Source organism: Opisthorchis viverrini (genome assembly GCF_000715545.1).
Source record: "Opisthorchis viverrini unplaced genomic scaffold opera_v5_210, whole genome shotgun sequence".
NCBI lineage: Eukaryota > Metazoa > Platyhelminthes > Trematoda > Opisthorchiida > Opisthorchiidae > Opisthorchis > Opisthorchis viverrini.
In genome coordinates, this window is record NW_008751866.1 from 166308 (window position 1) to 191005 (window position 24698).

General features: G+C 44.9%; 3 protein-coding genes across 3 annotated transcripts in view; 1 reads left to right on the forward strand and 2 right to left on the reverse strand.

The window, feature by feature from the left end:
* Window positions 1-3816, reverse strand: part of T265_14518 (hypothetical protein) — a gene marked incomplete at both ends in the record, with an annotated part of 14463 nt that extends 10647 nt beyond the window's left edge. The window contains 2 exons of the mRNA XM_009174031.1: window positions 1139-1323; window positions 3609-3816. Coding sequence (XP_009172295.1) covers window positions 1139-1323; window positions 3609-3798 — 375 coding nt within the window. The remainder of the gene's footprint in view (window positions 1-1138; window positions 1324-3608) is intronic.
* Window positions 3817-21390: 17574 nt separating this feature from the next.
* T265_08256 (hypothetical protein) overlaps window positions 21391-24698 on the reverse strand; it is a gene marked incomplete at both ends in the record, with an annotated part of 8894 nt that continues 5586 nt past the window's right edge. The window contains one exon of the mRNA XM_009174004.1: window positions 21391-21613. Within this exon, the coding sequence (XP_009172268.1) occupies window positions 21391-21613 (223 nt within the window). The remainder of the gene's footprint in view (window positions 21614-24698) is intronic.
* T265_08257 (hypothetical protein) overlaps window positions 22498-24698 on the forward strand; it is a gene marked incomplete at both ends in the record, with an annotated part of 17269 nt that continues 15068 nt past the window's right edge. The window contains 2 exons of the mRNA XM_009174005.1: window positions 22498-22553; window positions 22665-22824. Coding sequence (XP_009172269.1) covers window positions 22498-22553; window positions 22665-22824 — 216 coding nt within the window. The remainder of the gene's footprint in view (window positions 22554-22664; window positions 22825-24698) is intronic.

Sequence of the window (24698 nt, forward strand, 5' to 3'; positions counted from 1 at the left end):
AAAAAAAAATTGTTCAGACACGAGTGATAAGCAAATAAGGAAGTGAGACACAAAGCAGAATAAAGCAAGCTAACGTGGTCATTCACCACAAAAATCGTAACGTCAAAAGCCACCCTAGTTAACGGGAGCTCGATGGGCAGAGTTACTGCAAGTGAGTGCATTTGTCAAAATCAGTCCAATTTGGGTTCAAGTAGAACATAAGGTTGACGGAAACTCGGGGACTGCGCCTAGTTGTGATGTGCCCCAAGAAGGGCGGAACCGGTTGTGGGCTGTCGAAGAGTTTTCAGCAACTTTGTGAGTAGTTTCCTTTATAAAGCAAGGTTACTTGAACCTTCAGCACATCCCCGCCTCCAACGCGCAGCTACCTACCCCACCTCCCCGAATCACCGGTGAACGAAACTGTGGTAGCTACAACAACTGTACGACAGGTACGTGGTTATTACAAGTGACAGTGATCATGGAGCTAGTTCATCCTAGTAATTTGGATGCATCATTTACAAACTGGGTGGAATATTTTCATGAAGGAAACTACTCACAAGGTTACTGAAAACTCATCGACAGCCCACGACCAGTTTCACCCTTCTTGGGGCTCATCAGATAGGCGCAGTCCCCGAGTTTCTGTCAACCATATGTTCTACTTGCGAATCTCAGGTAACCAGGTTACCTTTGGGGATGGCTGTCTGAGCTTGTGCCTTGGAAATCGGGAGTTCAACTCCCATCACGCAAATGGATATGCACTAACGATGAGCTGTAATGGGCGCGAAGCTGGTGTCCAGTGCTTTTTTCCTTTGGTGCCAGGATAATTGCTCCAGAAAAGCAGGGCGACTGTTCAGGCGAAAATGGTGTGAATGAGGATTCTACAAATCCCTCAACCAACCAATCAGTATGCCGTTTGTGAGTCACTCAGATGAAGTGAGCATCGCTCAAACTCACGTCATTTTCGTATATTTGTGTGGCAACGTCGACTCCGGTTTTTGCAGGTACAAATTTTTTTCCTTGCCAGGATAATTTCTCCAGAAAAGCAGGGCGACTGTTCAGGCGAAAATGGTGTGAATGAGGATTCTACAAATCCCTCAACCAACCAATCAGTATGCCGTTTGTGAGTCACTCAGATGAAGTGAGCATCGCTCAAACTCACGTCATTTTCGTATATTTGTGTGGCAACGTCGACTCCGGTTTTTGCAGGTACAAACAAGGGTGTGGGTGGTCGGTCCAAAAAATAGTCTGTCTGAGTAGCGAAGTCATCCTGTTCAATTTGTTCGGTTAACTCCTCCAGATAAAGACCAGTCTGAACGTGAACAGATGACCTTGCAAAAGCCATACCTAGGGATGGTGATAAAGCCAGAATAAGGTGGTAGAAATTGGTGATACCAGTGGAAACAGTGTCTGCGTCAGCACACGTCCAATAGCATCACTTTAAGAGCATAGTTATAAGCACTCATGTTATGATTCTGTTGTTCTCTGGTTTAAAATTTATCAACCAGAGGTATGCAAAAAAGCCAAAATTCTGTAATATTGATAGCCAAGATGGACTTAGTAGTATACGATCGGACCTCAGGTTATCGAGCCCCGGGAGCAGTCAATGAAAGGTAGGAACCCATCGAAGCGCACGCCAAAGAATTGTAAACTCCTATTTATTTATTCATCCATTTGTTTATTTCTTCAATCAACCATTCATCTATCTATCTATCTATCTATCTATCAATCTAATCTATCTATCTATCTATCTATCTAATCTATCTATCTATCTATCTATCTAATCTATCTATCTATCTATCTATCTAATCTATCTATCTATCTATCTATCTAATCTATCTATCTATCTATCTATCTAATCTATCTATCTATCTATCTATCTAATCTATCTATCTATCTATCTATCTAATCTATCTATCTATCTATCTATCTAATCTATCTATCTATCTATCTATCTAATCTATCTATCTATCTATCTATCTACCTATCTATCTATCTATCTATCTATCTAACTACCTATCTATCTCCTACCTACCTACCTACCTACCTACCTACCTACCTACCTACCTACCTACCTACCTACCTACCTACCTACCTACCTACCTACCTACCTACCTACCTACCTACCTACCTACCTACCTACCTACCTACCTACCTACCTACCTACCTACCTACCTACCTACCTACCTACCTACCTACCTACCTACCTACCTACCTACCTACCTACCTACCTACCTACCTACCTACCTACCTACCTACCTACCTACCTACCTACCTACCTACCTACCTACCTACCTACCTACCTACCTACCTACCTACCTACCTACCTACCTACCTACCTACCTACCTACCTACCTACCTACCTACCTACCTACCTACCTACCTACCTACCTACCTACCTACCTACCTACCTACCTACCTACCTACCTACCTACCTACCTACCTACCTACCTACCTACCTACCTACCTACCTACCTACCTACCTACCTACCTACCTACCTACCTACCTACCTACCTACCTACCTACCTACCTACCTACCTACCTACCTACCTACCTACCTACCTACCTACCTACCTACCTACCTACCTACCTACCTACCTACCTACCTACCTACCTACCTACCTACCTACCTACCTACCTACCTACCTACCTACCTACCTACCTACCTACCTACCTACCTACCTACCTACCTACCTACCTACCTACCTACCTACCTACCTACCTACCTACCTACCTACCTACCTACCTACCTACCTACCTACCTACCTACCTACCTACCCATCTTCATTCGTTTTCTTCTTTCTGTCTTCCTACAGGTTTCTTAGCTCAGTTCAACTCATCTCTGTTTCGACATGGGTCTATCTTCTGTGGTTGTCCACTGAGACGTTGGATTCAGGCCCCGAAATTAAACCCAGCTTGTTGCGTCTGTCTGTCTCTGTCTGTCCGTCTGCCTATCTGTCTGTTCGTCTATTTAACTGTCTATCTGTCTGTCTGCCTGCCTGCCTGTCTGCCTGTCTGCCTGTCTGTCTGCCTGCCTGCCTGCCTGCCTGTCTATCTGTGTCTGACTATCAGCGTGTGTGTGTCAAATATGTGTGCATTCTGTGCTACTCACAGTAATGACCCAAGCATCTGATCGAATGGATAATTCTTCCGTTCATGTACTGACCGTGTGATTACTTTTCTCTTTCACTTGAAAATGTGAGATTTTTGAGAATCTCAAGGACGTCACCTGGTAGGAGCTTTCCCATAGGCTTTAACAGTGACGAAAGATTTCGTCGTTAGGATAACCCATAAACTGACGATTACGTGAAGAGCAAAGCAATACAGAACTGGCTTACCGACAACTGCCGATGAGAGTAAGGTCGATGCTGTAAAATGTGCCGAAAATAGGTTGAGCTGCCATCAACATTGGCTCAGATGATGAACATCTATCTGTGTCCATCTATCACTGTTTAGTTTGGAGACTGCATACAGTACTAATGAACTGCACCATCTGGCGAACTTGTTTAAATCAACCAAGATAAAACGAAATCGTGCTTTAATTCGCAGGAAAGAGCAGAGCTTATTTGGAAAGGGGTACGTCGAACCCTCACTAATCATGAGAGGTTACTTTTGAACAATTTCGACTTACATCCTGGTCCAATTAAAGAACCCTTTGCGTCCCCTGCACGTTGTTCCTGTAGAAATTTGCGCGCAGTGGCTGCGCGTTGCTTGGCCATTGTTTTTCTAAGTTCCGCGCATTTCGAAGTCATTTCAAGGTATCTCCGGCGAGAGATTGCTTCATAGTGGGCGGGTCCATCTTCTCCTGATGGAGCTTGCATCAAAGTAATCACTCCGGATCTGGAAAAAAACATAATCGTCTTGAAGAGTTTACCACACATTGATCAAAATGTCAACCAGTGTAAAATATCTTTAATTCACATCTCTGCGAAGTAAACACCACTCAGTAACCCTTCTTTTTGACTGAGGCATAAAACGCGTCATAGAAAACTACACGACGGCAAGAAAATGTGACACAGCTGGTTAGATTTGATGTTTGCGTCATTGTTCTGAGAAGCTGCAGTGAATTCTAGGAGGCTTGTTTCACAAAGACAACTATTTCAGTATGCGCGCTTTTCTCTCTTCATTTCCACTAGTTTGCGTAAAACAGTACAGGACTCATCACAGGACATCTACTCAAGAATGAGTATCTCCAACGGTGGGATCCTTTTGTCGGCAACAATATTTTCCCCAGCACTAAGAATTTGAAGAAACAGTCCTCTCAAATCAACGTGGCGGCACTTTAAACCATATAGCTCTTCACAAAGTGGGATTTTTGTTGTTTGCTCAGGCGGCACATGTGATCTGGGAGGTTTTTTCGGAACAGATTACTTATACTTTACAGGTAGTGAGAGTTAAAAATTAAATTCGGAGCTGTTCTTGCCAAACTATGAACACCGCCTATGTTTGTCAGGTAGAACTGTCGCTAATCTTAACCACTGTCTTTGAGTGTGCCCCCTCTACTGGCCTTCTGAACAAAAACGAAGTAAAGCGGTTCTTTTATCATAATGTCTAAGTTTATGGGTAGCTACGCGCCCTTTATTTTTATGTTGTGATTCGTCTTGTGTTTCAAAAGGTTCCTTCAATCCCTTCAGTTAAATACACTGGAAACGAGCTGATTCCCCCAAATTTTCTATAACGACCGAGACGGAGCAGAAGGTCATCTCACTAGACAAAAATTCGGACGAATGTGAATGCAATTCTGTCGATCTGCGCTCGTTTGAGTTTATTGTTCATCCCAATGCTTTCTATTTTTAGTAGTTTATTCCATAGCTTTGGTTGGCACTCTTCTTAGTTTTCATTGCATTGTGGTACGATCTTATCGAGATTGATTGGACGGCTGTATCGTCCTATTTTCTCTATAGTAATGGCTGGTATCCCCGGTTAATTTGGTGCTTTGGTTTATTGTTTGGGCTCCTTCTCCAATCAGATTGATGTGTCCATTTGAATCAGGCTTTCCTGCTTTTCCAATGACATTTTGTTTGGATGCTTTTACATCTCGAAGCTCTGCAATTCTGGCGTTCTCTTGCTTGAGCCAGTATTCCATCTCCGCTCTTGACGAGCTCGTGTCCCCAATGATACGTGTGAACGGAGTTGAGGTGAAACGAGGTGAGATGATATGGAAAGAAAATTTCATCTTTAGACTAACTCGATCTCCTTAGCTCCAGAATAGAATCTCCCGTTCCACAGAATTATACTATGGTGGTTAATCGCAGAAAAAACAATGTAGATGAGTGCGTATGTCATGATTCTCCCAAACAGGTCTCCGTATTTTCATCTGTCATACGAATACCAAGTAGCACATACCAAAATTCTGCGGACTATGGACCTACCCAGCAGCGCGGTTCGGAGCGGTAGATGGCAAACTGTCGTACACGTATGCTCCCTTTAGGTTGCGTTTGCAGTACATCCCCAAGTGGTCGTCGGTGAATGTCGGTTCAATAGCCAAACAGCGATTGGGTCTTGTCTCTGTACCCGCTTGTCTATTATCGACCAACGGATTCAAACCGGCAGGTCACGTGCCCAGAACTATTCGCAGTCATTTGTAACCTGGTCATGGCTCACAAAGAATGGAACATCGAGTCTTCTGTATTTCTGACAAAGTTTGCATGGTCCCAAGGGCAGACATAGGTGACTTTTTTGCACCAAAAACTGAACTATCCATGAAATTTAATTGTATTAGCCTGAGCTGTGGATGGATGCTTCACTCACGAGTGCGAATACATGCTACAGCCCTTTCCACCAGTCGATTTTTGACTTCTGAAGAAAGCAGTGAGATTGGATGGACAAGAAACTTGGTTCCAGCCTACTGCAATCATTCCGAGGCGCCTAAAAATCCGTAAACTCACTGAGACACCGGACAGAAAGTGACAACGAGGATGCCGTTGACACCGATTAGCAGTCATTTCTTACAGCATCCCCAATCATGCACAGATTATATTCTGGAAAGCCAGTTGCACAGACAGTGCCCATAACCGGTTCATTAATGTCCCTCTGCCAACTCAAAGGGCATCCACATCCTTGAAGTGGACACGAAAAAAAATACTCTCTTCGGTGATACGGCATACATTATACATGGCCAAAACACCGCAGCTTTTGGTGTAAGGCGTATTCTTTAATTTTAGTCTTTGGTGCACAACCGAAACACCCGCCTTCTAGCACTCTTGTTGCCTATTCGCCGACACAAACCCACGTGAAGTACGCTTCCGTGACAACGATTTCGGAGACACGATGACGTCTCAGTTACGCAGCTCGAACAGATCAAGTCTCACAGGAGTACAATAAAGAGTCTGTACTGTAGCCTGATCTACTTGTCCATTGTAATAAGGACTACTCAGTGTACACTTTCATCGACATAACCATCAACTCCATCACCACCAAAATCGCATCAGCTGCTGCGGCAGCAGTGGTATGATCGTGGAGGTCTTGATTCGCAAACTTCCACACGACATGGTTCCTTTCGCCAAACCTGCTCAGCGACACTCTTATTTAAAGTAGTCAGTCTAGTCTAGAAGCGCGAGAGTGAAGTCAATCGATACCGGCTACTCACGAGTGATTTTCCACAAACTGATGTTATCTCATCTTACTCATTACGAATTTCAATCGTGGATTTATATGACCGCTTACGTCTTGCACTCATCACTGTCGACTCTACACGGGTCTGCTTAAATTTGTCACCGTTGCTCCACGCCCAAGGTCGTTTTAGAGAGGAAGTGTCGAGGGCGCGGGCGACTCTCTCTCTCTCTCTCTTGGCTCCTGTCTCTGTCTGGCTCCAATTCAGTTCAAGCACACTTTAGCTGAGACGGCCCTCATGGTAACACGGAGTTGGTCACATTAGATCCAAAAAGCGGATGTTCAAGAAGCCCACGATTAGTGAGACTTTATAGGGGGGTTCGGTTGGCAAATCAGCTGTCACGTTTCAGAGTATACCCGTTTCTCCAGGTGAAACTGGCGTTTGTACACAGAAGATCGCCTGTCAAGTTCGTTTTACCTGGGGCTTGTAGGTTGCAGATATGATATATGAAGGAAAATAGAGTATTTGCATTACGGCAGTGAAGCATCGGTGTTCAACACTGATGTCATGCTGTCGATGATGATGATGATGATGACGATGATGATGATGATGATGATGATGATGATGATGATGTTGATGAGATTCATCTGGGTTTCAGGTGAGTCTCCCAATGACTACGTGCTGAACCGTTCGTTTTCTTCTAAGGCTTTCACGTGTACCCCGGCTAATAAGACCAAGTTAGGCAACTTGTTTGAAAGCGCCCCACCCAGAATAGCTGCGTTCAGCTTATACTTCATCAGAGCTTTGATGTGACAGCCTGAATCGCNGGGAGTCTCCCAATGACTACGGGCTGAACCGTTCGTTTTCTTCTAAGGCTTTCACGTGTACCCCGGCTAATAAGACCAAGTTAGGCAACTTGTTTGAAAGCGCCCCACCCAGAATAGCTGCGTTCAGCTTATACTTCATCAGAGCTTTGATGTGACAGCCTGAATCGCTGCTTGCCTCCACCAGAAATTGTTGTAAGCCAGTTAAATCGTTCACCTTGGAGTTCATGAACGAATATCATTCAACAGGAGACGTCCATTCCAATGGGTACCCAGTTCTACTCCTTTCCATCCTCATATCTAGGTGGCATGTGTAAGTTCAAACCGTGTAGCGGCGAAATTTCTGAAATCTAAGGACGCAGCTCAGTGAACAGTCAGACAACCGTCTATGCCGCTCGAATTGTGAAAAATGCCGTGACAGCAAAGAGACTCAGGAAACATTCAACACTGGTCGATGGAACTCTCCCGTGTACGCAGTGGAATGAGTGAGCCCGACCCTCTTTTGAGCACGATGACAAGATCGGTTCTGTGCTGAAACCATCTGCTAACTGCCGCAAGAATCTCTGGCGTTCGTGTCAAGCCGCTTCGTTTGGAAAACGAACTTCCTCAAGTCCATAAAAAGCTGTTTTGTTGTTTCCTTAAGATTTAAAAACATTCCCTTGGGTGCGAGACTTCACCTGTACGTGGGTCATACCCAACAGTAGATAGCTAATAAGTACAAATGTGAGGCAAAGTGGGTGAACTTGGTTGGTGTGTATGACTGATTGATTGATTGATTGATTGTTTTTCTCACAACGATACAATTGAATTCACTCTTTTGGAAAACAACAAATACCGGTTTCGTGACAGTTTTTGTGGTGCAGTAGTTACATATAAGGTCTTTAAACTGGATGTCACCGGTAAAAGTACCCTGTACTCGCCCTCTCGTCTTTGGAATGCCTAGAAAAAATAGTGTGTGTTAAACAATTTCTAGAATTGGTTTACTGCTCCGAATTTTGGACCGTACTGAAATGGGATGGATGAGGCGCGAGGACACGGTGTTTTCTAGGTGCTCAGTAAAACAGTGAAAAACTGGCGCGTATGCTTGTGAACTCCCCACTTCGTTTTTTTTCCACGTCGGAAACCAAAACAATCCAATAACCAGTTTAACAAATCAGTCCAATTTTTCGATCGGGGGCTATGGTATCATTTATGTGACAAAACGCGCCAGTCCCAGTGAGATTACACAACGCATTGCCGGAATCCATAGTGGGAGCAGAGTTGATCTTTAACGTGGAGTGTTGTGTACATGCCACGCGATTTTCTTCAAATTGTTTGTCAGTCTTTAAGGGGTTTGAACTACCTATGGTGTTATACCAAGTCGTACATGGCTCATATTGTTTACATGTTTGCTAAGGAGTGTATTTCGCTGAGTTCGTGCAATTTGGTTTCAAGTAGAACAGAAGGTTGACGAAAACTCGAAGACTGTGCCTATTTGATGAGCCCCAAGAAGGACGAAACCGGTCGTGATCTGTCAAGGAATTTTCAGCAGCCTTATGAGTAGTACATTAAGCATATGGATGCAGAGGTCAAGTTTTACGCTAAAATCCTTCTTCCGAATGAATGGTGAGCAAATTACATGAAGACTAACCATGAAAATGTTTGACTTGTGTCAGTGGCTTTTGCCTAGTCATCCTTTTCCTGTGGTGCGCATATTCCATCCGTTTAGATAAAAACTAAAAACTTCCCTCTTACCGTCCTGAACAAGTTCAGAAGCCTAGTCAGCCTGAACTAATTGAAAATTTGCGTATAGCTTCTGGAAAACGAGGTTACAGAACAAGCCTTTCTCAGAAGATCGAAGCCTATTGGTTCTAGGCGTGCCTCATTAATCTGGCTATCCTTTGAATCTGTAGCTGTTAGAGCTGGGAGTATTCAGAAAAAGAGAAGCGAGCGCGGGAACCGCGGCATATAATCACCTAGGCACACCTCACACGATTCTAGCGAAACTTGACACAGTTAAGGGCTCCGACTATATCCGACAGGACGTACTCGAATTCAGAAAATGGTGTACACAACAGTCAGTTTGGACGTTGACCAACGTTGGCCAGATCATTATTGGCGTCAACACGATTTCCACGACCTTAGTCATCATCGTTGTGCTTATCGTTAGCATTATTTTCGCCATCATCGTCATGATCAACATCGTCATCAGCGTCATCAGAATCATCACAATCCCACTGGAATCGAGATCAGCTTCTCAACGCTGTTGAAAGCCGTTCGTCACGGAGTTGTTTATTGACAAACACCTTATTTTCAAAAAAAAAATAACGTTCCTCACGCGTCTTCTTGAACTTCCGCGGATATTCATTGACTTTCCCGCAACGGTACAAGAACGCCACAAAACAGTTCCACAAGTTGTGTAATCAACGCCACCTTCTATTGGAATATACAAAGAAACCACATACTACTCGTACTGCTCGCCAGTAGGACTCCCCGTTACACTGGTAGGGCTTTACAAATCTAAATCACCTGTCATTAACGTGATCTGCGTGTAGGCAACAGCGGCGAACAACTTTGAGGAACTGAGGGAAACTTGAAGGAAGTTGTAATGTTTTCGGCAGCTCCTGACTAGCTTAACCCATTGTGGGGCTCATCAAATAGACGCAGATCCCGGGATTTATCTAAGATTAGTGCAAAACTACGTGTTTTTACAAAATGCTTTTCGTGGGAGATACACACTTTTGTGACCAAACGTGTATTTACTCAGGTATCGCCTTTACAATTACTGTACTCTTGACCGAAAATCCTTGTGACTGTCACATCTGATGTGAACCGAAGTCCAGTCGAATAGTATTGCGTGATCACTGTACAACGGGGTCATTCGACATTACCGCAGAATTCGAGATCCATCGATTTTCTTAGCGTACTGAGGAAAAATATGACCCAACCCCAGGTAGCATCATGTTCTAAACTGGTCGCACACACAAGTCGCGTGACCACCCGACATCCCCTTCAAAAATACAGCTTCCAGAGTTCAGCAACTTGACCGTGGCATTATAAGCTAACCCAAACTGAAAGGTATTCTACTGTCCATAATTCGCTTCGTATTTCAGTGAACTTTTGTCACAATATGAGGGGGTAATGTGAGTCCACAGTTCAACACCAGTTTTCAAAACACATCAGTGTGACTGTTTAGTCGGTTCAGAGAGTGCATAACCAAACCTTTTGACAGTGTATAAGAATGAGACCTCAGGTATGTCACCACGGTGAAATGTAATCAAAGAATTTCCATGCCTATTAATAAAACCAAAAAGAACAATGGATACTGGTGGGAAGCTGTATAGATTCACAGTCGATAAAATAATGACTGTTTACTTGAACAGCACAACAAATGTCTCCGTTGTTGCTTTTTTCATACGATGGTTTGTTTAAAAACAACCGACGGGCTTCAAAATCCCACACCTGGGTTCCGTACGATATAAAATTCCATCCGTCTTAAAATCGGGGACCCCAATGATTTCTGATTCAGACGTGTGATAGAACAAGCATATCTCTTCACAGAATTTCATTGCTTTCGTGTACTTATGTATCTGCAACATATATGATTCACATTTTTGAGAGAACGATATTTGCTTGCCTATTCAGCAGAGTATCTGCCTGATCGATTACATTCAGGCTGCATTATTGATTGTCTAATCCGACTGCTTGGCAAATGTTGGCTTATGTAAACAATAATCAATAGCAAATTCAACTTTATCGATCAGACAGCAAGTCATGAACGCTAGTTTGATCGATGCGAGTAAATTTCAAACCTTATGAGGAGTGTTCACATAAAGAGAAGTCTGCTGCGTCGGAAACACATTCATCCCTGGAAAAAATTATGCTTGAGCCCAAAAACTATTTGGATGTGTGTTAGACAAAATATCTTGGAGTCCACTTGGCCTATCAGAATGAAACCAACTGATCATTTCAGAGAGGTTTGGTAAGCAATCGGTGTTTACCAAACCCCTCTGAAAAGATGACTTCCCAATTGGTCCCATACATTTTCCAATTGACTGAAACCAAATTAGCATCAAACAACATAGGGAACCCTGTCAGAAGATATTGATTCAAGCAATTTCGCTCCATTTCTGAGTAAAATCCCGTGAAAAAGTTCCTATTTATCGATGCTACCAGCTGAACGTGCTGTACAAGGAGGCCTCATCTTTCGGCTGGTACGACATTCAAGACGTGAAAACTAAGTTGCTTGAAATAAGAGGCTACTTACCACTCTAAGACAAACCGAAGCTAGCTGGCTTTACCGTTTTGTGAGTAGGAAGATCTGATCCCCTAATGTCAGCAATTTACATCCTTGGTGGACCATACTCATTAAACAAACTTTGTGTTGGCGGGAAACTCAGTTGAATGCCATCTGAAGTTCCCTTCTTTATATTCTTCAACCTAATGTTCGGTGAAACCGGTAACGCGCTGTCAAAGAGTGATCAGAAACTTTGCAAGAAGCGTCTTGTGTATGAGAAATGGATTTACAGTTTCTTGTCCTTTCCGGCTGTATTACAGTTCATTTGTCTATTGTACGGCGACCTCCTGGAAAGAATCCACTTCTTAGATGAGTCACTCAACGTCATCCCCAATCAGAACTCTGATTTTCTAGACGGGTTACATCTGATCCCCCAATTTCGAACTTCTCAGTGAGGCCAATAAATGACGCTTGACATTACTGGTAATATCCAGCACTCAGCTGGATCAGGTTGAGTTACACGCAAAGCCCCAAAGGCCAAGTTGCTCAAATGGAGGTTTATCAACAAGTGGGCTACTATGAATGCATTTATACAATACTAAAATTGTACAGACTTCAAATCGTTGGAGTACACCGGCTTCTATATACCGGTTCATGAACTGCTAATTCCTAATGGGATCCCAAAGTCGACGCCGGCTCGAGGCAGCGTGGTCACAAGATAGCGAAGCCCAGGTATTGATTTTAACAAGGTCAAATAGCGATTAACGTTCAGGTTCCAGGAAAGGTGGTGTCGGCGCAAAACTGGAAAAACAAAACGGGGAATCACGTTTCACACTAAACTTTGGACACAAATTGCCTCTACTCCACTCGGTGACGGCCTAAATTAGCCGAGCATGTTTGAACACCTCTCCGGAATCCCATCGTCAAAACCGCCCGATAAGTTTCGAAGTTATTTTTACTTTGCATACTTACTACTTTCTGTTATTTCCCCCGAATCACTCGTCTATTCGGAGGTATCGCAAGATGTTGATTTGACCGAATGTTGTCTTGCTTGCTGGTGGAAACAGAGAGCAGCACAGCGCCCATTCGTCTGCTATAACCATGTAAATGACAAAACTAATCACCACAGTGCAATAGGACCAACTCAGAGGAATGGATTTGGCGTAAGTTGTGTACCCCACCCAGCACAATCCCAGCAAATAAGTAAAGGTTGAAAGTCCCACCAGAGAGCGGCAGGAGAATCCCTCGGTTCTAGACCAGAAAGGTCAATGCCCGGCTTTACCGTGGTCACTATCGCTTCCAAACCGTCGCCAACTTTCGAGCCAAAAACTGCCTTTTCTTTAGTAGATGATTATTGCGTATGCGCAACCCACGTATCAAGCTGCTTTTTTTATAAGCTTACTTTACTGCCCAAACAAGTGCCCCTTTTACGCGCCATGTTGCTACGGACAGGCTGTAACCAGCTAGCGGCGAGCGCGGCTGTGAGCAACCATTTGAAGACACAATGAGACTAAGAGGACCCCAAATAAGGAAATCTATTTGAGTTTCCTGTGAACTTGAGCTTATTTTGAAAGTGATTAAATTTCGTCAACTGCATACAATTTGGTAGACCGAGTAGAGAACGAATTTGGCGAATGCTCGGCAAACCGACCTCTCGGAGAGCTTTCACTAAACTTATGAATGGCGTGTTCCGTCAAGAAATTAAGTAATCAGGATTATAAATGTGAGGATGACTAAACGATCGCTATGCAGGATTGCTCCAGTCATCCGCAAGAACAAGGCGAATTTACGGGCGTAATGCACTACTCATAAGGTTGCTGAGAACTTTTCGACAGCCCAGGACCGATTGGGGCCTCCGAGTTTCCGTCTACCTGATGCAGCACATTCTGCTGAAGAAAACATCATACAACGGCGGTTGAATCTCTAGTTTATGATGCTTCTGAGCAATTACTAAAAAGTGAGAAGAGCCCGAGGCAGATCCTTGTCTGGTATTTCGCGCGGGTACGTTTCGCTGAACTCAGCAACCCTATGAGTAGTGTCTACACAATGTTTTGCGATATCTCGAACATTGTACCAACTGAAACACGAAGCGGCATGCTGCAGCGCATTCAGTTGTTTGAAAGCATCATAAAAGAGAGATTCGGCTCGGTTTCAGGTGAGTCAAAACCAAGTTGGTTTGTAACTGAGTATACTTTGCTAATAAGGGGATTTTTTGGAAAAAAAGTATGCCCACACAATCTTCGAAGGGTCGCCGAGTCTTTTAGTTGACATAGTGAAAACTTTTGTGTTGTAAGGGGGCCCTAAATGCCCACATCGTAGCAATCTGAAGCTAGTGTAATCGAGTCAAACCAGTTACTGGTTGCCCAAAAACGATTGCAAACCATCGAGAATTGCTCTGATGGCATAGAACTTCACTACAACCAAAATAATTCAGCGTAGAAATGCGAAAACATTCTATTCGCCCAAGTGATGAAAATGGGGGATGTAGTTTGAATAGTTAATTTAAAATTTCAAGTGATTAGGATGAATGCTGTGTGCACCGCTTGATATCCTATTTTGATCAGTTAAAGAACGGTGAGAAAATAGTGCCACGCAAAAACGTTGGAATGCATGGAAGGTAAGTGGTGCAAGCAATTACATAGACCAAAACGCACAGGTAATCCTTTGGCTCAAGGATGAACAGTTTCGTCTGCTCGGAGGTGATCATACGAGTGCGTCCGAGTAGCTACTTATTAGAAAACACCAAATGAACAGTTAGAGACTACTGGACAGGAAAGCAAAACTCTCGTATGCATCTTGTTTATAAAAACTAAATATCCGTCCTCTTTTCGAACGCGTCTTCCTTAAATTTCTCGGATACTCACTGTCTGTTGCACAAATGTAAATGCTAAAAAGCAATACCACAGATTCCGTAATAAGTCGCACTTTTTAAAAGACGTGAAGCGGAGTTACGAGAAAACATATTACTCGCATGCCTCATTAGTAGTGTCCACCGTTGCAGAGGTAGTGACGCGGATCAGATCGCACATCAGATATCCAAAGTTCAACTACCGGATTGGTCAGGATCATGCGCTACTGAGGAGCCTCTCTCATTCGTCGTGGACTCACATGAATAACTACACCAGGACAGGAGGGGAACTGTTCAAACGAGAGTGCCATGAACGTGAGTACAATTCCCCCCACTTCATGGGTGTACTGTTACAAAACCTTAAGAGAAGGTGAGAATGTATAAAAAGCTTGGTGAGAGATGCATCAGGTCAACTTATGAGTGCATCGAAGTTAAAATCTGTTCTCCGTTCTGATACAAGCCCACTGGACAACTATATGACTCCCCGTATAAAGTGAATTAGGACGAAGCAGGTTCTGCGTTCAAATGCAGTTCAAATGCATGAAGAAATGAGAGCAGATCTTTACACGGTTTGAAAGCATGAAGGGAAAGAAGTCATATTTTATAATGAAAAGATTCAGCATGGATGGCCCATACTACTGACATTGCTAATGTTGTCACCTCGAAAGAAAATGAACTTTTAGAGGGTGGAATCCACTCTCTGGTTGCCTGATATCATCATCATCAGTTTATGAAAAGGAAGGAGCCGTTTGGCAGTATGCGTGGGTGCCGAATTGAAACTGTCTGGGTTTCATTAGATGAGCATTGGTGATCATCATCATCATCATCATCATCATCATCATCATCATCATCATCATCATCATCATCATCATCATCATCATCATCATCATCATCATCATCATCATCATCATCATCATCATCATCATCATCATCATCATCATCATCATCATCATCATCATCATCATCATCATCATCATCATCATCATCATCATCATCATCATCATCATCATCATCATCATCATCATCATCATCATCATCAGTTTCGCTTACCGATTATTTGGGAAGGTGGGGTAGATGGCTGCGCATAGATTGGCTTCGATGTCAGACAGAAATGACAGTGCTGATGAAATTTTACAGAAAATTGTTTCCAGATGGACTACACCATCCCATGGGCCCTCAAAATACACTTACCAGTCCCCAGTTATGGTACCAGATTTTCCTAAGACGGGTTTTCTCACCAGGAACGACGAAGAGAAGTCGGTCAGAGAGCTGATCCGAGTTGTCACACCCACAATCCCAAGGAACTATGATGCGGGACACCGTTCAAAAGCGCCTTCGCTTATCTTATTCTGTGGAATGTAGTTCGTGGATTGTCCAAGTTTGCTCACTGTAAACAAGCTTGTGCCATTATCAAAACACTCCCATTTGTCAGTAAGAATTTTAGTATACACAGACATGTTCCCCGTGGTTAGTTTGTTTGTCCATGGTAGGGTCTCATACAACTTATAGGGGTTGCATTGTGACCCAATGAGATGAAAGTAGCCAAGGAGAGCTGACTGAATCCGTGATGCAATGACATGTTATACCCTGTCTCCTAATGGACGACCTTCCCACCGTCCGCTGGCATTGGATTATCCGAAAACACGTGCTAGTCAGACACCCACGTGACAAGATAAACAACATGTAGACAGCCTTTCGGTCCATGCACTCTGTGGCGCGATCATCCACGTTTTCCATTACAGCTACACGTCTACTAAAAGCAGTTGAACGATTTTCGATTCCCAAGTAGTAGGTTTAAAACCCTTTGATAATCCAAGATCGGTTTTGCCCTTCCACCTCGGGGACATCAGGTAGGTGGACTCTTCGATTTTTCGTCAACTTGTGGGCAAGTTAATTCTTCCAAAAAGCATCCGACGCACTTGAGTATTACTGATCTGGTGTTCCTACCAGTCTAGGACTTCTGGCCCATATAACAAAATGGAGCATATCACAGTACTGTCATTTGGACCATTGACAGTTAAACCAATGTCACGCCTAAGCCACAGGCGACGCAGGTACCCGAAGGCTCCTCTGATCATGCCAGTCCGGGACTAGTACAGCTGTCCAGGTAAACAAATTTGTCTACTACCTCAGTCGGTTCATTCGCGAGCTTCGAACGCACTCAGTCATGCAGTAGCACAATTTGCGGGTGTAAAGCGCATGCCGAACCGTTAGACAGGTTTATTGTTGGTAATACGAATGAGTCAGACCCAAGAAGACCTATACTGTCTGAATAATCGATGTCTGTGAGCGAACTCCCGGGAGCACTTCGACCCCACAGGCAGTAGAGGCTGATAGTGAGTGCAGTGATACAGATGAAAGGAGAAGGTGAAAGAAGGCAGCCTTTCCTGACCCCACTCAGTATGGGGAACTCAGGAGTGAGCTTCCCGCAGACCTCCACATACCTGGGGGAGCTGGCGTACAGCGCCTTAAGGGGAGTCATGAATATATGGGGGAAACCCTTGTTCTACAGACGTTGCCATGGTGCCTGACGGTTCACAGAGTCAAAGGCTGCTTTCAAATCGTGAAACACAACCACGGTTGGTTGATGTAAGCAGTGTCGCTGTTCCAGAATCTGTCGGAATGTTGAAATGACTGACGTGTCCCTCTGCAGGACGGAACTCGGCTTGGTTTTCACTCTGCTGTCTCTCCTTCTGTTCAATCAATATCCGAAGGATAAGGCTAGAGGTCACCTTTTATGCCACAGGCAACAGGGCCAAACATTGTTCGTGTACCTCCTTTGAAGACAGGAATTACTGTGCCTCACGCAAATGAGCTTTCTCTCGTTTTGTTTAAAGAACTGGATGTGGACCGTTGTTTTTGGTGCTTTCTCACGTTTCAGTAAAGATATTTCATACCTTATTTCCTCCTCCGGCGATCGACTAAGGTTTCCATTCTATTCACCTGCTACGGGAGGCCAGACAGACCGCTGACATGCTTCTTGCAGGCACTTATTCCTCGTCCCATATAGCACCAATAAGCTTTGTCGAGTGGGTCACCAGGGATTTTCCGCCTTCTTTCACGAGGGCTAGATACAGACCGTCCGGTCCTAGTGCCTTCCCACGTTTCAGTAGGGGTATTTCGTACCTTATTCCGTCTTCCAACGGGCGATTTAGGTTTACATTCCATTCGCCCATAGGCCAGCTGAACTGCTCTTCGAAATGTTCAGCCCATCTTTCCAGTCAACGTTTTTGCGAGTGAATTAATGAGCCATCTTTTCACTTATCGTTTCGCTGACCGTTGCTTTCCTAGGGCCAGTCGATCGTATCAGTTGATAAAGGACACGGCTGTTTCCCGTAGCAAAAGCCTTCTCCATCTCCCGAGCTTTCGATGTCCACCAGAGCTCTCGTTCTTTCCTTAGACTCTTCACTATTTGGCGTTTGAGGGATTTGCGTGCGCCGTCGTACTCGTTGCCTGCTGGTATGGCTTTCCTGGCATCAATCATGGATAACGACCTCGACGACATCCAGTGGTCCTGTGGTCGAATTGGAGAAGTCGGGCAGGCAGCACTGAACGCCGCTAGTATAGCTCCTTTCACATTTTGCCACGCTTCATCCACATGTTCACTGCCACCACAGTATTGTTTTACTGTGGAGAGTTGTTGGGCTAGCTCAGATCGAAGATAGTGGATTGGCACGTTTCTTGCCGACTTGCGAGGGCCTGAAGGGAAACGAACTGTCAAGCGTGCGCGCACCATGGCGTGATCGGAATCAACTGGTGTGCCCCAGAAGGAACTGCAGTCTTGAATTGTGGCCCTCCACCGGTGACTGATGGCCACGTGATCCGACTGGGTCCATCGTTGATTTGCAGTTGGTGGCCGCCAGCTCAAGCGATACGAACGTTTATTTTGAACATTCACTGGTCAGAAACAGTTCATGATCACCACACACTTGGAAGAGTCGCTCTGTGTTTTCCGTCCGATGAGCATCGATTCCGCTCAAATGTGATTCCCAGAAGCTCAGACGACCGATTTTTACATTCATGTCATCCGCTCGATGATTTAGCGCGGACTGCTCTCGGCAGAAAGTATCCTTCTCCGCTTCAGAACTTTAATCCATTGGGAAGTGAACCGACACTACAAACAAGCATCGTTTTCTTTTGTGTCCATTGGCATCGAGCTGGATAATCTAACGGTGCGAAAAGACAACTGTTTACTGGCATTCAATCCACAAAAGCGTGTCCAGCTCTGGAGCAGCTCAGTGCAATCCCCCACACCACGCATTCAGCGAGCCATGACTTCTGGATCACACGGAAGGCGAAGTGTGAAAGATCTGAGTTCGTTCTTGGCGTCTTTTTAGGTGCATAATCACGCTTGGGTCTCGGAAACGCAGCATACACCCAATTCAAGGGAATAGAAGGTTACAACGAGCATTGCCTATTTTCCAATTGGGAGGGCGCGGAGTTTTGTTTGAGTACCCTCCTTCTAGTCTCTGATTCAGATGTTTGACCCGTGAGTCAGCGTGGGGAACCTTTCCGGAGCCGATGACTCAATAGCCCAAGCTGCTCGGCTACAGGGAGTTGGTCTAATCCGACGGCGCAAAAAGTAAGGCATTAACGCCCCACTTTTACCAGTCATCGCCTCTGGATTTCAGTTGGCGCTTTACGACAATAGAGTTTTCTTTGGGAGCCCTCCGATGAAGCACTAGTTTGACCTGTTCTGTCACAGAGGCGGTATGACCCGAGGACGCAGGGAGTGAGTCATCATTGTCTTACGTCCAGTGAACAGTACCATACTATTTGGTCTTATGAGTCTCAAGACCGTACTGAGCAATGCGCCAGCGGTCGCGGGCAAGCGTTTGACGATCGGAGTGTTCTGGCTGACCCGTCCTTCCTCGAAGGAGTGCAGTGTGGCTGCTTCCACAAATACGGACATTCTGTTGACCTGGAGTGAAGGGCAGTACGACGTTAACTCCAGACCGCCTCGTAATAGGATTACTCGCAGTACGATGACTCGCTGTTCCGCATCGGACTACCCCCCCCGTTGACCTTTCTGGCATGGCTGAAATCCAGTTTGTGTAGCGTGCCACAACCAGCTGACAGCTCGAAGTCGGATGAGGAGCTTCTACCGGGAGCAAAATCCGGCTGGTAGAGAAACAGCTTCCCTGAAAATATCGACAAAAATCTCCCCAAATTCGCCTCCACTTGAACGAGCAATTGTTGGAACGTGCTATCCATTTCAACTGAACAGCGAAAAACGATGTTTGCTTATCTTCCGATGATGCTTTCCTATTTCAAAGGACACCGAAATACGTCCAAAGAGAATGCACAAACCCGGTGAACCTGATGATCAACAAACTACTCAGTAGTATCTACTCATGGTGTTATTGTTGCGTTCCGATCGAGTCGTTTGCCCATCCTTTGCGCTTGACTAGAACGAGAGGCTATTCGTGCTGTCAAATTCCATTCCTCTACCTCATTCGCTCCTTCCTATTGTTCACTTTAAGGCTTTAAATGCAATCAACTAAAATTTTTGGTTGTGCGGCAGTGAAGCATCGGTGTCAACACTAATACAATAGTAGTAATAATAATTAGCGAAATACACTCATTTGCAAATTAATTTGTTTTTTTTCGACATACACGCTCGGAACCCAGCTGAATCTCTCGTTTGTGATGTTTCCAGGCAGCTGAATGTGCTGCACCAGGCCGTCTCATGTTTCATTTGGTACGATATTCGAGATATCGCGGTATATGTATATTCGTAATGCACTACTCATAAGGTTGCTGAAAATTCTTCGACAGTCCACGACCGGTTTTGCCCTTGTTGGGGCTCATCAGGTAGGCGCAGCCCCCGGGTTTCCGTCAACCATATGTTTTATTTGAAACCAAATTGAATGAAATTAGCGAACTACAATCTCCACTACTCGCATTTGCGACTTTTGTTATCAACCCAGTTGCCGGCCACGGGATGATATCACTAGGATTTCCAAACTGAGGTCGTTCGAGGTGCGCAAAACACCCGCTCGGTAGGCGAGACATGCGAGTGACTCCCCAGGCGTGTCGTCTGTCAAACACCGTCGGCTTTCCTACGAAATCAGCACCACACTCCTTTTGGTATCCAGACAAAATCAGCCTTCTGAGTAGGTGAGCGCAAGGTCGGCGTCCAGATGAACCGGATCACACTGTGAGCGAAATGGCCAACAACCGACATACTGGAAGAAAAAATCACACTGTACCACGATACCGTAGTCCAGCCTTTCCCAGGCCTTGTCTAATTAGAATCACGCCACGCCAATTATCATCCACTGGTCTTTTTAAATAACGAGACTAATAATTATCAGGTTCGCATCTGATAAGAATATCGGATAATTGAGACAAGACTATTTGTAGCTTTGCAAATCATGGGAATATTTTTATAAGAAAAAAACTAACCAGACCAGTACTGTTCTGTTTCAATTGCCATTGGAATGCTCAACTGATCCCGAGGCTCCGCGGGACATAGATACACACAGAAATACCTCGTAGATAGATGCACAAATCAGCGGTTTGAAGTGAAGTATGAGAGAATATTTGTGTGTGAGAGAGAAAAAACTAACTTGTTCGTTTGTACTCTAATAGGCTGGGGAAGGCTGGACAAAAGTGTGATATGTCACGTGACTCATTAGGAGTTTAACATTTCGACAAATATGCTCATTTGCATAGCAATTTGGTTTTTATGGGAGACTTAGCTGAATCTGTCGTTTGTGATTTTTCCGTTCAACTGAATCGGCTACCACATTTGTGCCGCTAGACGGATTTTGTGAGATGCCCCCGACTGAGAATCAGGTCATTCCGAGCCTGATAGATCATGAGCTCACGGTGCATCAGTTTCATCTCTGTCGGGGCACGTTACGGAAGGATAAACAAATAGAAAAACCCCTGGCGCCAAACCATTCGGAAACGTTTGTTCTGCAAAGGGTGACAGTGCCCCTTTCATACCTAGATTTCAGGGAAGAGCTATTCATGCCGGCGGTCCAAGGGTACAAAGACTGTCGAAACATAAAATTCCACAGAGCTGAGCGTGGATGGTCGCTCTAGGGAGCTGAACACGGTCTCTGCCCGGTCTTTATTGACCATCGAATGCTGTTGTGATCCACCGGTCACACTCGTTGGAAGGGTGCTTCTGGTGTGCCCACGGCCATGCTGTGTGTGTCTGTTGAACGATGCGCATTTTGAATAGCTGAAACCAAGTGTAAAAAAGGTGACTTATGGTGTCTGTCCCCAGTACTTTTACGGGCAGTGCGGTTGGGCAAAGAAATATCTCGTGATGTCTCATGTTATGATGTCATGTTATCAAGCAGGCTCAGTTGAAGAGCATCACACGATGTTTATCCGATTAAAACCAGGTCAGTTTGCAAGGGACTGTAGTTCGCGTACAGTTGGGGTTCAAGTAGAAAAAACATAATGTGGGGATGGGATTTTGGAAGCTGTGTCAACCTGATGAGCCCCACGGAAGTGTAAAACCAGTCATCACCAGTCGGAGTTTTGACAAACCTATGTTTTATTCTATCGAGAAAAAGGCACACACCGCTTGCAAGGACCGAGTGTCACGCAGCTTCGAAAGGTAGACTGCTCTGTTTTCTAGGAACTTGTGTGGCAACATAAAGTGCTTTACGTGAGTGAGATGACGGTGGGACTATAATGTTTCAGCGATGCCGTGGCATCATTGTCATCACCTGAGACGGTAACATTAGTGTAGTGTTCGTAATGCATGACGGGAAGGAATACTGTCCATTGAGAAAGACTGGACAGCACAATGATTGGGCATACAACTCTCTGTTTCCGTTCATCCATCTCACGTCACGAGTTGGCGCTCATCCGCTGTCGTGGGATTAAACACGCAGGAAACACAATCAAATTCCCGTGTTGCTACTTTTTGGTCTGTTCCAGTTCCATCCGATAATAATGCATCGGTTGGTACTTTGATGATGGCTACATACTCCAGGTAGCTCATTGGTTGAGGCGCCAACTTGCGGATCTGAAGGCCGGTGGTCTGAATCCAATCTCTGTATCCTGACTGCAGCCCTGTGCTTCCTCCGGGTGGTAGGGTAGCTGAGCATCAAAATGTTGTTACAGCTGAATGATATGACCAGGATTGTGTCGGATCATGTGGTGTCAAGGTAAGTCTGAACACTTGTGGGGAAAGCCAGAAATATATGACACCATTTGAAGCGCACTTCATACTCTATCAGACCTGTTAATCTTCGTTAACCGTCGGTACAACCATTCAGCTCGATGTGGCTGGGGCCGAGATGGCTCAAGTGGTTAGAGCGCGAAGTTACTGACCGGAAGGTTCGTGGTTCGAACCCAAACTCCGCCTCTGGACATCCTCTGTCTAGGCTTGGGCGACCTGGCAGTATCCCAGCCCTCGTGTTTCCTTCGGGTGGCATAGTTCCTTCGGGGGCATAGCAGCTAGGCCCCGAACAGATGTTACAGATGAGTCGTTTTTCACAGCCATTAGTTCAGTATTCCATCCGTATCCATGTGAATAAATTCTGTTTCTGCTGGTGGTCGAGCCTTTGTCCCGCCATGGGATCCTAACGGCTGTTTATACAAGGAAATTAAATACATCCAAATACGTTCAAGTCTTTGTGGGATGGAGATGGTCGTTTTATATTACTATGTAGTAGGGCGTTCAGCTGTAGTACCCGTTCCGTGCCTAACTGCCATGCCACTCGAATGAAACACGATGGTCGAGATACTACCAGATTGCCAAAACCTATGCAGTGAAAGTTGAGATGTAGAGGTCGGGTTCGAACCAGGGACCTTCTGGTCAGTAAATTCGTGCTCTCACTGCTGATTCACCTCACCCCCATGGAAGAATAGGCGTTGGAAAAGTACATTTTAGACGGTCTGGTGTGAGGTGTAGAATCACTATTTTTGTTCATCAGACTTTAAGCGAAGTTCTCTCCTCAGTGCTATCAGTCAGTTTAACGTGATCCATCGAGCGCCTACCAAGCACGAACCCAGTGAATATCTTCTTTGTTGCGGGTTACCGTACACTCAGTTAGCCGGCCAAATCAATCCCCGTTTTCGGAACACTTGAATTCACCTGATCTGCACAATCGTTTTGGGTAGCAGGTCAACATGGAGAATCGATAGATCGTTGGGATAGCTATTTATCTGGTCTACATTACCAAAGCATTTGTCAGTGGGTATAACTGGAAATTTTCACGCCTTTCTTGCGCCTAGGCTTGCCCATAAATTCACAAAACTTCACTGATGTAGCGATGAATTCGGACGAGGAACATGCGTTCCAAAGTGAACTGGGCAGGCAATGCCCTACTGGGTATACAAACCAACGGCACCCTGAGTAATCAGTCGTAAGAATAAACAACTGTGGATTGAAAGCTACCACAGCGACAAGAGCAGCGTTTATCTTTGATTAACCCGGACCGACAAGGGCACGCCTACATGCACATTGATATTTTTTTCGTATAGCATATCACTGACCAAAAAAATTCATCGATCGCTTTCGCGGCTCCGGGTTGAGTAGTACTCACATACCAGCCAGAGTGTTTCTGTCCCGCCCCATGTTGGGTAGTTGATGGTTGAAATGTTGTTCTCGATACTGCAGTTGAAGTCGAATGGGTTTGAGCAATATGGACAGTAACTTGCGGACGAGTTTAGCAATTTCGCAGCAAACGTCTCGTCAACGGTTGCCTTGACATCACCCGCGCGTAATGGTGTAGCCATCAGTCGCGGTCCAGCGGTTGAGTAGTGGAAGAGCTTACATACACGGCGTTTTCGCTAGCTGGTGACTGGGCTTTGGTTACGGTTTGTAGTTCGGACGATTCATCCAGTCAGTTGACTGATAGCAATTTCCCGCGGCTTCATAATTTGCCTTGATTTCTGTGGTCCATGACCCCTGTTGCCAGCCATTCCGTCCGCGTGATATTCAAAGTTTTCTGTCTATTTAAATTCTTCCCTCGTTCCTGTGGTTGTTGTTGTTGAGGGAAGGGGGTAAGTCAGATGAAACACGGTTTAAAAGTGGGTGCTTTTTTCTTGTCTACTTCTCAACTCGATTGTGTTCCAGCATTCTCACTCGTCTTGAACAGACCCTGCTTACAGTTCATCGGAGACTTACTGTGATGGATCACTTCCGTGTTCTTCTGGTTAGTGCACATGCTTCACATGTCCCGTTGTTATTTTATGTACAGGTGTCTTCAAAGTCAGTGGCAGGTTTGCTATCGTTATCATCATCATCATCATCATCATCATCATCATCATCATCATCATCATCATCATCATCATCATCATCGTCA